The sequence below is a fragment of the Vidua chalybeata genome, chromosome 4 (assembly GCF_026979565.1).
Source record: "Vidua chalybeata isolate OUT-0048 chromosome 4, bVidCha1 merged haplotype, whole genome shotgun sequence".
Taxonomy (NCBI): domain Eukaryota; kingdom Metazoa; phylum Chordata; class Aves; order Passeriformes; family Viduidae; genus Vidua; species Vidua chalybeata.
The window spans coordinates 1,607,778-1,625,053 of NC_071533.1; the positions used below are offsets into that span (position 1 = coordinate 1,607,778).

The 17,276-nt window shown below is 46.5% G+C and overlaps 1 protein-coding gene across 1 annotated transcript in view; it reads right to left on the bottom strand.

Annotated features, from left to right (window-relative positions):
* FRAS1 (Fraser extracellular matrix complex subunit 1) overlaps window positions 1-17,276 on the bottom strand; it is a 105,470-nt gene that overhangs the window by 66,158 nt on the left and 22,036 nt on the right. The window contains exons 3-9 of the mRNA XM_053940472.1: window positions 7,532-7,639; window positions 6,115-6,207; window positions 4,793-4,952; window positions 4,130-4,263; window positions 1,576-1,659; window positions 845-946; window positions 556-747 (exon numbers count right to left, since the gene is read on the bottom strand). Of these exons, the coding sequence (XP_053796447.1) occupies window positions 556-747; window positions 845-946; window positions 1,576-1,659; window positions 4,130-4,263; window positions 4,793-4,952; window positions 6,115-6,207; window positions 7,532-7,639 (873 nt within the window). The remainder of the gene's footprint in view (window positions 1-555; window positions 748-844; window positions 947-1,575; window positions 1,660-4,129; window positions 4,264-4,792; window positions 4,953-6,114; window positions 6,208-7,531; window positions 7,640-17,276) is intronic.

The window sequence follows — 17,276 nt, forward strand, 5'->3', positions numbered from 1 at the left end:
AATACAACATAACCTGGCAGAGTGGGTATTGGAGTTTTGGAGTAAACAGCACTGGGAATAAAATACCTTGCCAGCCCCACTTCCATGCTGAGAGTGACATGGAAAAAAATGAAGAAAACTAGAACACTGACTTCCATATCCAGCTACCTCACTGAAGGCCACTGTAGCATGCAGAATGAGGATAAAAGGAACATTTCTTAGGCTTTTAACCATCTCTGACCTGCACATTTTCCCCATGTTCAGCTCCTGGTAAGTCCAGTGATCATCACTGAATCCTCTGTGTGTCCAACCCTCCACTACAGCAGGCAGACACAGCAAGGGAGGGAATCCAAGTTAAATTAGTCACTGGTTCACACTGGTTTGCTTCCCAATGGAAGCCAACTGCGCAGACTTGCACAGGAAATTCCAGGTTTGCTCTCCTTCCCTGTGAAATGTTTTTGAGGGGATTGCACAAAACAAGGGCCGGTTCTTCGAGTGCCTCAAATCAAGAAAAACGAAAAAGGGAGGAAAAAAAAAAAAAGCAAACCCAAGACTTGAGAAGAAAGCCTTTCTCACCTTGGCACACTCCACTTTGGCACACTCAGCTCCCTGGCAGGTGACCTGCCCCTCCTGGCACATGCAGAAGTCACAGCGGGTGCTGTTCCACATCTCTCCGTGGTACCTGACGGTGCCACCGTCCAAGCAGCTCCCTTTGGAAGACACACACTCCTCACAGCACTTCCCGGGGCGCTGCACCTTGCTCTGCCCCTAAAAACAGCGCCCAGCAGTGAGCAGGGCTCTCTGAAGCCCCTGGCACAGCAGAAGGTGCAGCTGGGCTGTCAGAGGTGGGTGATTTTTGCAGTACCTCCTCACAGGTGACAGAGCCACAGGTCTCCCTCAGACACCTGACTTCCCCCCTCTGACATGCACACGTAGTGCAGGCATTTTTTTGCCACTGCTCCCCGTGCTGTTGAAAAAGAACATGGATAGAGCTGTTAAACACTCCTGGAAAACAACCAAAATCCTTCCAGAAACCTGAGCTGCTTATGGAATATGATGGCTCCTTCTGCATGTCTGTATCAGATAACAAACTTTCCTTAAAAAATGCTGATCTCTACATGCTCAGCAAACAGGAAGACGAGGGGCTGAGGTCTAGATGACACTGTGGGTGTGTATTTCTCAGTAATTGCAAGCTAGTGGCGGTTGGGAAGGCCTGAACTACTATTATTAGCCAAAAGAAATCATTGATAGAAAATCCCACATACATACATTCATTAAATAATGCACTCAGTTAATTCCAGATGACGCAATGAAAGCTATAAATACTTTGACCACCAGTGCTATCTGCTTTCCTCCTTCAAAACGAGTGTGGAAACAAAGTGTCTCATCTGCTTTGCCCAGCAAACTTCCTTTCTGCTGGCCAGCAAATTCTTATCATGTCCTGATTTCTTTCAGCTCTCCTGCCCTTCCAGGAGGGGAAAAAGAAGCATTTGTAGTAAGCTATCAGTGCTGGCAGGAAGTCAGATGCTGGGGAGAAGGGAAAGAGAGATGTGCCAAAAATTGGGAGTGGTTTTGGTGTGGTTTGTCACAAGTCACCTGGAACGTTCTTCCTGACACCGAGCAGGGCTTGGGGACACATTCTGGGCAGCATTTTCCAGGAGGCAGAACCATGACTTCCTCCTAAACAGAAGGCAGAGACAAGGAAAAGAAAGCATGAACAGTTAACATCAGTGCTTGGAATTCCAGGCATTTAGCATCCATGGGATAACCAACCCTCTGCCACTCAGGGCTTCGTTTTGGCCCAAAAAGCAGCACAGGGGCAGAGTAAAAGGCTTGAAAGATGTTTTCTCCACCTCATTTTCTGGGCTTATTTATATGGCAGCTGAGGTCTGAATACATGGAGAGATGCAGATAAATTCATACACATGGCATAAAGTGCTTATATTCAGGCATATACAGGTATACAGAGGAAAAAATAATTATACAGCTATGCAGGGAAGCACAATAAAGCAGGAGATGGATGAGAGAAGTTCTCTCCTGGAATTGCCACATTTTGAGGTTTTGAAGGTGTGATTTACACTCACCACCTCTCAGGCATCTGCACTGTTTTAGTTAAATCCGTCCATACTGTGTGTGCAGATGCTAAATTATGCTTAAAACTGGATTTTTCCAATTTCAGTTTTTTTACGATGGATTTAAATCACGTTGGAAAAGGCTGACACTTCACACCAATATTACTTTTCCTGCATCCCTCAACTCCAACCATCCAAAACCTGGGTAATTCCACTGCTCCCAGTCCATGTACATCCAACAGTTGGGAATAACACTGTTCATCAGTCAAACCCTGAGCTTCCAAAGACGGAGTGGAAGATTTTGCACAAAAGTTACCAAGAAAAATTTCCCAGCAGAGTTAAAAGACCTTTTTTGTGTATTTTGGTGGCATGCAACAGGAATTTTTGGCATTCCTCTCCCTCAGCATCTAGAGAAGAGCAAAGTTATCAGAAATATGGAAGATGAGAGTTTAATCCTGGGAGAATTTTTGTCTTGGCTTTTGATGGAGTGGAGAACAAGGAAGGGACAAAGATAAAGGCCCATGCAAGAAAATGTTAGGTTTGATTGAGGTCAGAACAGGTTCCTTGCACATCCTGCTAATGTCCCTTCCATTGGGAAATGTCCTTGGTAGGAAATGCCTGGAACACCATCAGAACTGGCTTTCTGCTGCATTAACTTGGATGCTGCCAGCCAATTACTCTCAAATACATCATAGCAACAACAGAGTGACTCCTGATTCCACAAATTAGATCCTAGTGATGAACTGATTAAACATTAGTGCAATGGCTCAGCAGCTAACGCCAGTCCACTTGGAGTGGGAAAGGAGGGGTCTAAAGCAGGCAGAAATTAATTTTAATGCAGACTACATAGTAAACGAATACTAATGGAATATCTCAGGACAAAGCAAAACACAATTAACACACACACACATAAACAGGTGGGGTTTATCTATCAAAAAAAAAAAAAAAGTGTTAATTGTCCAAACATCTGGTCCAGTAACAGAAAGCTGGCAAAGCATCAACAGAGAAAAAGGTTTGTGAGTAGTACTGCTTTTGATCTTGTCACTGAAGAGTTCTCAGTCAGGGAACTTCTGGATTCATCACTGGATTTATTAAAAATCGTTGGAAAATGGCAGTCCCTAAAACATAAAGTCAATGTCAGAGACAAGGATTTCCAGGGAGACAGTTCCAGGCATGCTGCTGCAAAAGCCCCGTGAAAAAGATCCAAAGAGCACAGTCACACCCATCAACACTTTCAATATCATTCCAGAATAATTCCAAACAATTCCAAAAATTGAGTGTTTTGCCTGGAGTCTGGAGTACTGTGAACAGTTTGCTGCCTTTACGAACCCTGTGCAGAGTCTTGTAGGGTTTTGGCTGTGTTGATCCCTGCATAAATGCTGAAAACTCATCACTTGTCCACAGCAAAGACCTTGGAGACAGCAGTGTCCCTGTTCTCCTTAATGGACTAAAACCATGAGCTTGCCTAACTCCTCTTCCCAGTTTTTGCTGTTTTCTAAACACAAACACACAGAAGGAACACTGCTCTGAAACTTTTCTTTCAGCTCAAGTTGCCTTGTATTTCTGAAGGCAAAAGTGGAATTTCATCCACAGCTGACTACTCTCAAATGCATTTCTAGAGTTCCTGTACAAAAGAAAAAAACAGTAACAAGACCTGCAAATCAAACTTTCCAGCTGCAAATCAAACACCGAAATCTGTGAAGATAAACCCCATTGTAAATCTTGTGTTTTCATTCCTTCACCCATTCCTTCAACAGAAATAAAAACATTTCCTGATGAACTCCAGATAATTTTTTTGAGTACAAAACAAGAAGTTTCTTTAGACAGAATTTTTGCCTGATTAACTAGCAAAGGGATGATAAAAATAAAATGCTGGGGAAAGAAGGTATTAGGTAAGAGACACACAGGCCTCACCATCACTCCACACCATTTCTGCAGGTCAAATATCTCTTTTCCAAATCACCCACTCGTCACCCAGAAGCTTTGCTTGCTAATTTGTTCCCCAGCATGAGAGATGCACACTGCCCACGGAAAAGGAGGTGTTGAGGAACACTCCCAGAAGGCTGGAGGGTCCTGACCTGGCTGCAGAGCAGAGGCTGGCAGGAAGCTGTGGAGCACTGAGTTGCACCATCCCTGCAGACACACCTGGAGCACCGACCCAGGCTCCAGCCCTCGCCGTCCTGGAATGTGTGGCCGTCGAAGGAGCAAGGCTCTAAGGGATGGGAAAACAAGGGGGAGGTTTCTTTTCCAACGTCCCTTAATCCCTTTCTGCCACCCACAGTTAAAACACAGCTCTTGTGCATCTCGGAATTCAAAACTGCAGTTTGCCAAAGCAGGTTAAGAGGGTAACAATTCCCCCAGTTTCCAAGGGGCTTCTGAATTAAAAGCTCTGGATGCACTTCTCCCACTGGGACTCTACAAGAAAAGGCACCCTACAGCTGAAGAAGCATTTCTGGAACTTGCAGTCCAAGTGCACAGGAAATACCTGAGGTTTCTTTCCCAATTTTAATCTCCAAAATGGGGACATATTAAGCATATCTGCTCACTGCTTAAAGCTTGCCCCCACCTCTTGGCCCATGGGTGAAGCCATTAAAAATACAAATATGGCAGCAGGACAGAAGGGGAATTATGCTTGCCTCCAATGTCTTCCCAACAAAACTGAACGAGAACATTAAAGCCTTCCAGATTTGGGGCTGAAAGGAGTTTCTGAGCTCAGATCAATGGAAGCAGACAGTACTCACCACCACGGCCCACACATCTGGGACAGCAGGAGCCCTGGGCAGTGTCCTGCAGCTCCCCTTGTCCACAGGTGAGGGCTGGGCAGGTCCTGGGGCTGCAGGTCACCTTCCCGCGGGCACAGGAGCACCGGACACATCCCGAGCTGGCCCACTGCGTGCCGTGCTGCACACAACACAACCAAGGGCACAGAAAGCACAGTGAGGCCTGGAAATAAGCCTTGTCCCTTTTCAAGTTCCTCCTCTCTCAAGGATAAGGCTTGGCACTGATAAAAAGCGGCCTTCTGACCACGTGACAGCGGAATTGGGATGTGAAACGCCATTGTAGGTACAAGTATGTCCATATCCTTCTTGTGGGGATGCCTACCCAAAGAGCAGGCTCGAAAAGAGCCAAAAGACAAAAGCTGCAGCAGGAGAACAGCACAGGAAAATGCAGAAATAGCACAAGAAGAAATGTAATGTATTATGATGAAACATAGCACCACCAAATCACAGGCACAAAGAAACGTGAGAAGAGGATGGGTGTGCTACCCTTCCTGTTCCAGTTTTTGTTTAGCTTGTGCCAGCTTCATGCTGACCATGCCTCATGCTGGAACAGAGGGTTACAACACCCATCTCAGGTGTGGAGAGCACAGCCCTCCAATTATCACAGCCCTGCAAATACGTCTGGGCATTTTAGCATATTTCTTGAGATTTGGAGCTGACTTGCCTCTTGTCAAACAGAAAAGTCTGTAAGAGACCACACATAGGACTTGAATGTGCTGTTAAGCCATTTTTCTGCATTTGCCAGTTGCTTGACATGATGCATTAACTACTACCCATGAATCTTGATTTTTTTTTTTCTTATGTCCAGACACTTATTCTGATTGTTTTGGCCTTTCAGCCCCCCTAGGTGAAACCACATCCCAGAACCGGCTTCTTACAGAGCACGGAACGCAGGTCGCAGAGCAGCAATCAATCACCGGCAGCATAGGTGGCTGCTGAGAGAAAAGCCTTCTCTGGGCACAGCTAATATGTCAAGCTCACTGTGCCTGGCTTCCCTTCTGATGTTACTGCACTGTCTCAGCCATCCACAGAAACAGCAAAGGGAAGGAACAAGTGGGGAAATTTCTCCCATTAAGCCACGTGGGACACACAACTGCTCAGCAACTGCAAACCCTGCTGACCAAACTCCTGCTAAATTCCACTATCTGGCAGTGTCAGGATATAAATGCAATGATCCATCCTTCCCCTGCACACCAGCTCAGCAGCCTCCACTGGCTGAAACAAACAGGGAGCTAAGAACAGGTAAGGATGGTCCCTGCTGAGGAACTGGACAGAGCACTCACGCTGTGGATCTGTCCTTCGTGCTGGCAAAATCCTTCGGCTCGGGAGGCACACTCAGGGCAGCACTTGTTGGAGGCTATTTGGAGCACTTCTCCCTAAAAAGAGACAGGATTCCAATAAAGAGCTGACATCAAACAGGGACATCAAAATGAAAGTGAAGCCATGAAGCCTGGCTGGACCTAGTGCTCTCAGTTCAGAAAGGAGAGGTTTCAAGTGAAATACAGAATGCTGCTACACCACACGCCCCTGCTGAGAGGTGGCACAGCACTTTGTGTGTTTGACATTTTGCCCTCAAAATAACAGCAGAATTTACACCCTCAAGAGCCCAGTTGGGAATTCTTCAGCTCAACCAGTTTTCAAAGAATAGAAAACAATTGTTCAAGACAAAACTCAAGATTCTTCACTGAAAGGCCACTGAGAAACATGGGACAGATGTTGCTGAAACAAGATCAGCCATATTGGCATAAATCTCATAATGAGCAGATAAGAAATAAGATAATAAATAACCCATGGAGTGGGATGGTGATTTCTGACCTTGCTTTTCTGTTGGTGGCTTAGCCTTGAAGCATGAAAGGATTTTTTTCTTCTGAGATCCTTCGTGATCCTTTTCAATGTTTAAATGACCAGGTGTTTTCAGAACACTTAAACATTTTGTCTTGAGGATTGCCCATGTCAAGGAGTCAGATTCATTTCACACTATAAACCTATTTCCCTTTATGGGTTTTAAAGTAGCCAGCTTTTCATTTATCTGATTCTTATAATTTTATCTAGTGCACTCATTATTAGGTGTGCCATGACAGCACTTCATCTCCCTCCTCTTTAGCACAAAGATTCCTACTAGTTCAGTCTAGCTTTAATCAATACACGGCAATAATAACGGGGAACACCAGTAAGAATCAAAATTATTTCCTCATTAGTGCTGTCATATTGGGAAACATTTTAACCTGCTTCACAAAGCTATATAATTATCCTGACAGCCTCTTTAAAACACTTTTTCACTGCTATTTGTGCACTCCACCCCAGCAATCCAGATGTTAATGCAAGACCAATCCCATGGCCAATTAATGAAGACCCAGACAAAGACAAGCAGGAGACAACGAAAGCTCAGCAACCATCACGAGGAAGCAGAAACTGGAGGACAGACAATCTCAGCTCTGTTGTTGCTCAGCAGAGTGGAAAGTGCCCATCTGCACCTTCCAGGGAGCCCCAGCCCCACCTCCAAACGAAGGGGGGCTCATGCTGGGAGGTTGGAGCCCAGTTCAGGGGCTTCCTTTGGGATCAAGCTGTTCAAACACCCGGCCTCTGGCTGCAGCAAAGGGGACAAAGGCTTCCCACACCGCATGTTTTCACTCCAAGGAGGACTGCAGGGACACAGAGCCCGTGCCTGGCTCTGGGCAGCCACAGGCACTCGCCCCTTACCTTCTGGAAGTCACACTGAGGGGCTTTGCAGGCTGTAGGCTCGCAGGTGACAACGCCGCTCCGGCATCGGCAGTCTTGGCAAGAATCCGGCTTCCAGAAGGTGTTATTCTGCAAAAAAAGTTGGAAACGAGGCCCATGCAGCACAAGGCACGTCCTGTTTTGACAACACATCTCAAATAGCTCCACAGAGACAGACTGCAACAGAGCCCTCCTCCCTCCCACACGCTTATCAGGCCCCATGCTGGCACTTCTCACTCAACAGCTTCCAAAACACAGCTGAAAGACAAGGCCATAATCCAACATAATCCAACCCCCAAGAGCTCCAGGTGAGTAGAACATCTCTGGAAAATTTCCCAGTGATCAGGTTCAGGTTGTCCACACTGCAGGGTGACCCCAGGTGGTGCTGAGGCAGCAGAGGTGGCTTTGAGGCAAACCCGCTCCTGGACGTGTGGCCAGGTAGGAACAGGCTCTACCCGGGAACGTGTATTCCCAAACACCACGGAGGAGGCTCTGGCCAAGCAGAGAGTCTGACACATCTGGAAACAGCTGTCGCCACCGCTCGATCAGTGCACCCAACTGGAACACCCACAGCTAATTCACACGGGTTTCCACCACCCGTGCCTGACCCCCTTCCATTCCCTCCACGCTGAGGTCATGATCCCACGCTGCCTCCGCAAGAAAAGGGGAAGAGGAGGATCAGTTTCTCATCTGAAACACTGTTTGCAGCTAGACAATCCCCGTCCCTGTTGTACAGACAAACACTGGGCTAAACTGGCACCACACAGGAGGTTCTCCTGGGTGTAGGATGGACAGCCCCTATCCCAGCCACCTAGCATCGCTTTTGAGGGATTTGCAAGGAGACCAGACCTTGCTGCTCATTTACACCATGTAGTGATTTACTTCAATTTACTCACCGTGCAAAGCAGGGCTTAGGAAGGATGATTAACAGTTGACTGCCACGAGCACATTTACAGCTAACTACTAAAACTGTTAAGCATAATGATAAAATACTGAAATGTGCCTTAAAGGCCCATTAGGTCGCTTAATGAGAGAAAAAATGTCCTGAAAAACCAGACCACTTGCTCAGGCACTTCTGTCGGGTGCTGGATCGAGAGTGTCAATTCGCAAATAGTGGGACTGCCAAAAATACTGCCAAAAAAAAAAATCCTTGTGCCTCTGCCCTGCTTTCCAAAAGCACTTCTCCCACATCAAACCATGCTCCTCTCTGTGGCAAAGGTCACGCACACGTTACAAACACTCCAGCAGCGACAGGGGATTACGGAGATTCCCTGTTAGCGGCTATGCTGACCTTAGAAGGTGCACAGCCCTTGGGCTGGGCAAAGAGGGATGGCAATTCCCGCTCAGGAACGCAGCTGGTTCTCCCCTGGCTCACACACTGCAGAACAGAAACCCTGACACCACCTCTGCCAGCAGATTTATGGTGCAGTTAGGGAAGAAATGAAGGTTAAGTGATGTGCGTGCCAAGCTGTAGCTAACACACACGTCGGAGTTAACTCATCCCGCTGCCTTCAGCAGCACTCTGGGCTGGAAAGATGTCTCCAAGGGAAGCCAGCCACGGGGCAACCAGCAGTGGGAAGGGAGGGCACAGACTCAGTGCCCCATCTCTTGGTTCTCCTAAACCTTCACCTCTGACCTCTCATGCTTATTAAAATTAAAAAAAAAAAAAGGAAAATAATTTCCACAGTGGAACGATAACCAAAGGAATCTCACGGCACAATGTCAGCACAGAGCCACCCTTACTCACATTTTGAGACTTAAAGGTTTGTGGTAAGAAAAGCCCTCTTTGCTCTTCTTCCTCCCCTGCTTTCTGTCATAGCCCAGGCAGGCTGGCTCCTGTCTGTGGGCTCAAATCAGCTGCTTCTAAGTCCCTTTTGCCAGGTACAGCATCAAAACCGACACTTCTCTGCAGAGCTTCCAAAAATTCATTATCTAGTTAATAATCAGGAAACTACCACCTGATTTGCTGGGATATGGGAGTCTTCCAAGCACTTCATGGGTCTCAGTGTCCAGGTCTTTGGACAATTCAACATTCAGCTTAGGATTCCTGGCAACAGACCTAAAGTCCAATTTGGAAAGTCCGGATCCCACCTATCTGTCCTGTTGTGAGGCTTTGTTAGTGCTCACCCAGCAGGCACAAGGACACTTCAAAGCTCCCAGGCAGTACAGTTCCAAACATAAAACAAGACTTTTCAGCAGACACCCAAAGATCTGCTGGAAATGTGCCTGGCATCTTCTCCAAGGCTCTGCACCTCAGTGGACAAATTATTGCTGCAATCTAAGTGCTGGATTCCAATCCTGTTGAGAGTGTATTTTTATCAGTGACAATTTAAGGGGCTTTTTCCTTACAAGTACTAATATTATTAACAGTATAAATAATGAAATACCATGCAGAGAGCGCTTTGAAGACAGAAAACACTCCTTAAACACCAAGTAGTGCCATTATAATTTATTAATTCCCTGGATTTCCCTACATCAAAAGAAGAAATGATACCTAATTCAACTGAATTTTAAAACACCATGCTGCAAGAAGAGATACATCTACATCACTTGGGCCAGTCTCCAGAACAGGGGCCAAAAGAACAAGAAATGCTCACAAACCTTTTGAACCTGCAGATAGCCAGACCGAGACAAAATGAGATAAAACTGGAGACAGAGGAGCACAGTGTGAGCATGTGATGGGTTTGGAGAATACTGATGAGGATTTAGAAAAGGGCAGGGGAAAAGAAGATAAAAGAAAGAGGCAGGAACACAACAAGCAGTAAAAGCAAAGAAAAAGCTAAAGAGACAAAGAGCAGATGTGGAGCAAAGGGAGCCCAGAGCAGCTGTGAGTGCTCCTGGTTTGCTGCTGTCACCCTGTCACCAGAGTACAGAAAAACCTAAATCTCTTGGACCACTGCTTTTTCAGCTGGCTATCACAACTTCAGACAGCTGCACCTGTCCCTCCTTGACCTCAGCAAAAAAAAAAAAAAAAAAAAAAAAAAAAAAAAAAACCACCCCACCCAACAAATCACAAATAACCAGTCTGCTATTAATATGTGAAAAGCCTCAGTAATTTAATCAGGTGCCACTTAGCATGGGATATCATCACACCAGATAACAGCGTGTGTGCTATTCTGGTGCAGCGACTGGGGAAATAAGAAGCATACAGTACAGCAGCTGGTTTGTGTCCTCTTTCCAGCTCTTATGGCTACCTGTAAATATCCAGTCCATCCCTAAAATGTCTCTGGATGCTGGGGTGTCCCCTGCAGCACGCAGGACCTGTAAAGCCAGTCACTGGGGTGGTGGCATTGCTGCAATTGCTAAGCAGGGTGAAGCCAGCAGGGCACAGCTGCAGCCTTCGTGTCAGCCAGGGGTCGAGCTGCAGATTTGTGGTGTCACACCAAAAACGAGGGGGTTGTTGCTTATCCCGTACCCCACTAATCACCTGATGGTGATGAGGGGTCTGCAACACCTCTCTCATGAGGAAAGACTGTGGGAGCTGGGCCTGGCTAGCCTGGAGAAGACTGAGAGGGAATCTCATCGATCCATACAAATATCTCCGAGGTGTGTCAATAGGATGGTGCCAGACTTTTTGGTGTGCCCGGTGACAGGAGAAGAAGCAGCAGCCATAAACTAAAACACAAGGAGCTCCACCTCACCATGAGGAAGAACTTCTTTCCATGAGAGTGGCAGAGCACTGGAAGAGCTGCCCAGGGACCACACTCACCCAGACTCATCCCTGTGTCACCTGCTCCAGGTGACCCTGCCTTGGCTGGGGGGTTGGACTGGGTGATCTGCAGAGCTCCCTTCCAACGCCAGCTATTCTGGGATTCTGTGGTTAACTCTCCAAGAGGCTGCTCTGGACCCAGACTGCTGGACTCTGCTTTGGGGAGCGGGGAGGAGAGAAACCTCTGGGAGAGAAACCACCGGGAGAAGCCCCGAAGGAACTCCAAGTCCGAGGGCCAGATGGGATTTACCTCCCAGGTCGTTCCTGTGCCAGAGACAACAGAGAAAAGGCAGGGATCGGGTGTCTCAGAGGAGGAATTCCAGGCTGCTTTGTTGAAACGGCAGGCAGAGCCCGGAGCAATTACACTTTTGGTAACAATTACCAGCATCACCCACCGGCTGCCCGGCGAGGAGCCTTGGCAGCGCCGCAGCCCCGCTTTCATTTGTCATTTCCACTCCAATTACTTGACAATGCCAGGCAATTGGCAAGAGAAGCCCCAACGAGGGGGAAGCACAGAGAGCGCTGCACGGTCTGCGGGGATACCCATTAGGGGAGCAATGAGGAGATGAAAGTAACTCGGAGACACATAAAGGATTCCCAGTGTCCATTCGGTTTGGATTTGATGTTTTATCTCTGGCAATGGGGAGCTGTTGCCCTGCTGAGTGGTTTTTTTTTTAGATCTGGTGTTTGCTGGCAGATAACAGGAACTCCTTGACGAGGGGGTTTTAATGGGCTCGTTCCAGCACGCCCGCAATCAGAGAACAACAACGCGGGAACGACTGGGCTCGGGAATCAAATGGAAATTCAGCTCCTCTCAGTGAAAACAGCTTCAGTCCTACGGTCCTAGGAGAGTACAGAGCAGCTAAGGCAAAGCACAGGGCTTGATTAACAACACAGCAACACGAACACACTGTTCCAGGAACTGGGAACCAGCTCTCTCCTTCTTCCAGTCAGGGAATTAGGAAGTTACATAAAGTAAAACAAGGTACTGTTTCCACAGTTCAGCACTCTGCCACATTTCCAGCTGTGAAAGTCTTTCACCAGTCATACCAGCCTCGTAAAAATCAAGAGTCTAAAAATAACATTTCCCAGCAGTCCTGAGATATTTCAGGGATGTGATATTCCAAAATATTCTTCTTCACCTATACTTAGGTGCTGTTGTAATCTTCATCCTGTCTTTCACACAGACACAGAAGCAATCCAAAGGGAAAGGGCCCAAATGAACCAAATGCACTATGTAAGACTATGGTTTCAAATCACTGGTTCTAACCAGGATTTAAATCAGCACACAGAGGTCTTTGTTCAATATTTTGGGAGCAGCAGTGTTCCTCTAGAAAGGTTAATGCCTTTTGGTTTGTCACTATTAGAGTCACCCAAAACAACTTGCAGCCTCTTTGTAAACTTTCTTCTCACATGAAATCCATCTATAAATGGACACAGTGAATGACTGATAGCAAAAACAATGACTGTTTTCTCCCATCTTCTCATGCTTGCAGTTTTTTTCCATGCCCAGTTGTGTGTTTTGACGAGCAGCACACACCAGGAATTCTCCTCAGCATCCAGGAATAATATTTGGGGTCCTCCTGCTGGTTTTTCTCCCCTTTGCCCAAGTAGTTCCTAACCTGTCAACTGGCAAATTTCAAACATCCTCCCCCAAAATGACTTCTGAGTGGATATCAAACTGTTAATGGATGTCAAACCCAAAGTGCTTGATTGAACAGCTGTGGAAAAGAAGGGAGGTAAAGGATTCATTTAATCTAAACTAGATCACAGCTTTAATGATAGCACTTATTACAGCATAATGGCTATTTCTGGAGCAGCAGGGGTGCCCATCTCTGCTGTGTGATGCTCTGGGTGCAGGTGATGTTCTGCCCCCTTCAAGTGATGCTGCTTGGTCCAAACTTGAACCTGGGAGAGCCACCGGGATCACACCAGCAGTCAACAGCCAGTGACAGACGTGTCAAATGGTGAAGTGAGACTGCCAGAGGGACGTGGGATTTCAATTAGAAATGCAGGTCACGGTGGGCCAAATGCTGCCACGTTAACTGCATCTCAGCCAGGGCAGAGTGGACAAGACAGACTAAGCTTTTTATCCCTTTTCTAACAACAACAAAAACCCATCAGGCCATGAAAATCTTTGCAGCTGATTCAGCAGAGAAAGGAAATTTCCTTCAGTACCAGTCATGGCCCTCGGAAGCTCTGCACCAGGTGAAAGGTAACTCTAATTCTACTTCTTGAAGGCAACGATTCACTCTTGAGCAATTCTGCAAGCCATGTCAGCAAATACAGAGCTATCTCCAATTCCAGGCTGGATATTTAGGAAGTATCCTTTCCAAGCAAGGAATTACACGCCTCAAATCCTACTATTGTCACTGCGGGTCCAAAGCACAGTAATCTCCCTTCCAGCCCCCAGAAAATACAACCCTTTATGTCCTTATCTTCCATCTCAGCTCCCTGTGCAGCAGATTAATAAACTGGTTCTCTCTTCCCTTCCAAAGGGAAAGAGGACCCCTGCACAGTCATTAATCTTGGAGAACAAAGGCTTCATTAAAGAGCAAAAATGACGAAGAAAAGCCTGTAGAATAAGGAAATGTGCACTGTCCTCACGTCCTCCAGTATTGTTTCCAGTATTGCTGTGGTTCACTGGGAGCTGCTGAGATTCAACAAGGTGACAATCTTATGTCCAAAACCAAATGGAAATAAATGGCAGCAGAAAGTGGGTAGCACCTCAGTGCTTGACTCAGACACAGGCTCCTTGCTGCCTTCGGTTACAAATGACTCAATTAATTGACTCTGGCACACAGAAACTACAGGCCCAAAACCAAAACCAGGCTTAAAATATCCTGAAAAGGACAAAGATGATAGATGTGTTTGTGTGCTTCAGCGTTGTGAAGTGTGATCAAGTTCATTGGGATCAAGAGGGACAGCATGGGGGGAAGGAGGGAAAAAGTTAAGCAGCACAGTCCTTGGCATTCACTAGGTCACACATGCTTTAAAAATGATTATTATTTTTTTACAGTGACAGCAAAACCACACCAAACAACTGAGGAGAACTACAGCTAACTGCCCCTCTCTCTATGAAAGAAGGAATGCCAGGGCTACAAAAGCTTGTCCTGTCCAAGAGTGGTGAGCAGACTGAGGGAGAAGAGGCAAAACCTGTGGAATAACACCAACAGGGAAGCAGCTGTGGCCAGAAGGTGCAGTGGAGGAAAAAGTAACTCCAGGGCTGGAGAGGGTGGTCAGAGGAATCACAAACCATGGCTTTTCAGAGAAGGCATAAAAAACAGCTCTGTGAGGCATTTAAACTCCCTCCCGTGAGGCAGATAAAAGATGGACAGAGAAAGAGGGCATGGTTTGGCCTCAGCAGGAGAAGTACCAGTCTATTAATTAGCATGATTGCCCATCAGTCAGAAATAAATCATATTATCCATTGGTAAGTGGCAGCATTCGACAGGGAACAAATTGCACACGTCTCTGAGCTCATGCTGGAACAGCTCCTTTTGCTTTCATTATTCAGAAGCACTGCGTGAAAGGTCGTGGCAAAAAAAATATTTATTTAAAATTAAAGCCCTGTAATTCTATCTAAAGCATATTTATTTTTTCAATGCACACCACCATGACTCTGTGACCTGATTTCCAATACAGTGCCAGGGAGATGTCAGGAGTTGCTCTGGAAATAACCATGATCCATACCTGGAGCAAATCTCCAATTTGTTCCCTTTACCACAGTTCCTCTTCTATAGAAAAACCGATTTTACAAAATTTGACTGTCCACAGGAGAAGCAAGCTCAGGGACAAAGATTACCATAACCTCTAGAGCTCCTGCACATGAATTTTTGTCTCTCACCCCCTTCTCAGAACTTAACATCTCTCTCAGAATAAATCTCGGAATAATTTACACGGCAAGCCCATAATGGGGGCTGCAGCAGCAAGGCTAAGAGGGAGCACATGCATAAGCACTTATTTAGACTCTTGAAAGCAGACTGGGGGGTTCCTAAATCTCTCCAATGCTCATCATTTAAAACAGGGACAGTTTTATATCAAAGCACTTGGCTCCTTCACTGTAGTGATGTCTTAATCTACAGAAGCTGCTCCATTAAATATTTAGCAGAGGCAAAGCATATGCATCCCTTAAGTTCAGGCTGAGGAAGAAAATGCCTCTTCCTCCATCCTCAGGCAGCAAGAATGGGCTGGGTATTACAGCAGGTAACACCTGAGAACGTGCTTTTGTTAACCATTTTCATTCTCCTTCTTTAATAAGCTTGCAGGAGTGCTTGGTAATGTGTTTGTCAAAGCACATCTCTGGCTCACACCAAGCCTCAGGGATAGCTGTCCACACAGACTCAGTGAGAGGAGGAACACAGAGCTCTCCTCACATCCCTCTCCATGCCATGGATATTTGCCAGGCTGAAGATTGCTCGCTGACATGGTGTGAGCCAATACCTGTCAGCCTGCTTCACGCTTGGTTAGAAATAATTGCTGCCTCATTACAAATTTAATCATGACACTGTGATATGGCAGAACTCCTCCTTGCAATCTCCTTCTCTTCCTTCTTGAAGAAGATGTGAAACAGATTGACCACTATGCAGCCTAGGTATTTTTACTTTTTTTTTTTTTTTCTCCTCAAAGAAGGAAATCCCATTTTCCAACAGTTTCTTCATGTAGTTTCTATATGGCTCCAGAAACCTCTCAGAATGCTTTTAACTCCAGGTTCCTGCCGGATCCTTAGGTTTTTAGTTTTTCTTCGTCTGCATCTACTTTGAGAAGGTCGCAAAGTAGAAGAGACCCACACTTGAGGGCTTGCCTGTACCCTGAACGATTCACAGTTTCCCTGAAGAATGCAGAGACTTAGGAAAAGTGGCACAGGAAACCCTCTTGAGGGAGGTGCCCTCTCTACTGAACGGGTTAGGAAGGAAAAGCCCAGGATGGAGAGGGAGAGGTTCCCCTGTAACACAGCTGTAAAACTTGAGAGATGATTCCACACTCTCCTTTCCCCACCTTCACTCCTTCTGTGCCACGAATGCAGCTGATCCCATCGCCAGCCTGGCACCTTCCTAGAGCTACAGAAATCCCACACCAGGGATGAATGGGATCCATCTGATTGCAGGGATCAACTCAGCTCTAAGGAAGAAGCCCTCCAAAGCAAAAGCAGGGTAATCTCCTTTGCTGCACAAGTCTTACTTCTAAGAACGTTGCAGCAAAACACAAAGGAACATTCCCAGAACTACAAGTACTTAGAGCAGCTCCAATCACGATCCTGGTTTCACTACACTCATCTCTCCTGAAGATCTGGGTGATGGGAATTCCCAGCAGCGAGGCCTTGATGCTTCCAATACTTTCAGGTGTCTCCCTACCTGCTACTCCTATGCTTTCAAAACCGGCAGCATGTAAATAAAGCACAACCTGATACCAAAAAAGAGTAGGGGATTCAGAAAAATACTCTGTTGTATTTTTCCTTCCTCTCCTTTCCCTTTTTTTCCCCTCAGCAAAATAAAAAACTGACCTGGGAGATTGGAGACTACTGAATTAACTTCCTTTCCTGCACAGCTCTTCCACTCCTCTGCACTGGCACCCTTCCCAGAGGTCTGTGCACAACAGCGTGGATGGATGGCTTTTCCAAACACCTGCATCCATCATTTCATTTGACCTCCAGAGGCCACATTCTTCCCTGCATCTTTAGTTACTTTTATCTTAAAAAAAAAAAAAAAAAGGAGAGCAATGTGGGTCACCAGAGTGAAGCTGGCAGCCAGGCTCCCTCCCTTTCTGCCTGCAGGGAAACAACCCTGACTCCCTGGGTCAGTGGTGCCTGGGTCAGCCACAGCTCCTGCACTGCACCAACCCAGAGGAGAGCACGCCCCAAACCACAGCCTTCACCTTGTGCCTGATGTTCCCCTCTCAGGGACATGGGGAATGTTGTTTCAGGCCCTGGAAAGAAACTGCCATCGTGTGCAGCCCTGGCGAGACAGCCCATTTTTCAGGAGCTTGGGAACATGAAGTATTTCAGTGCTCTTTTCTGCA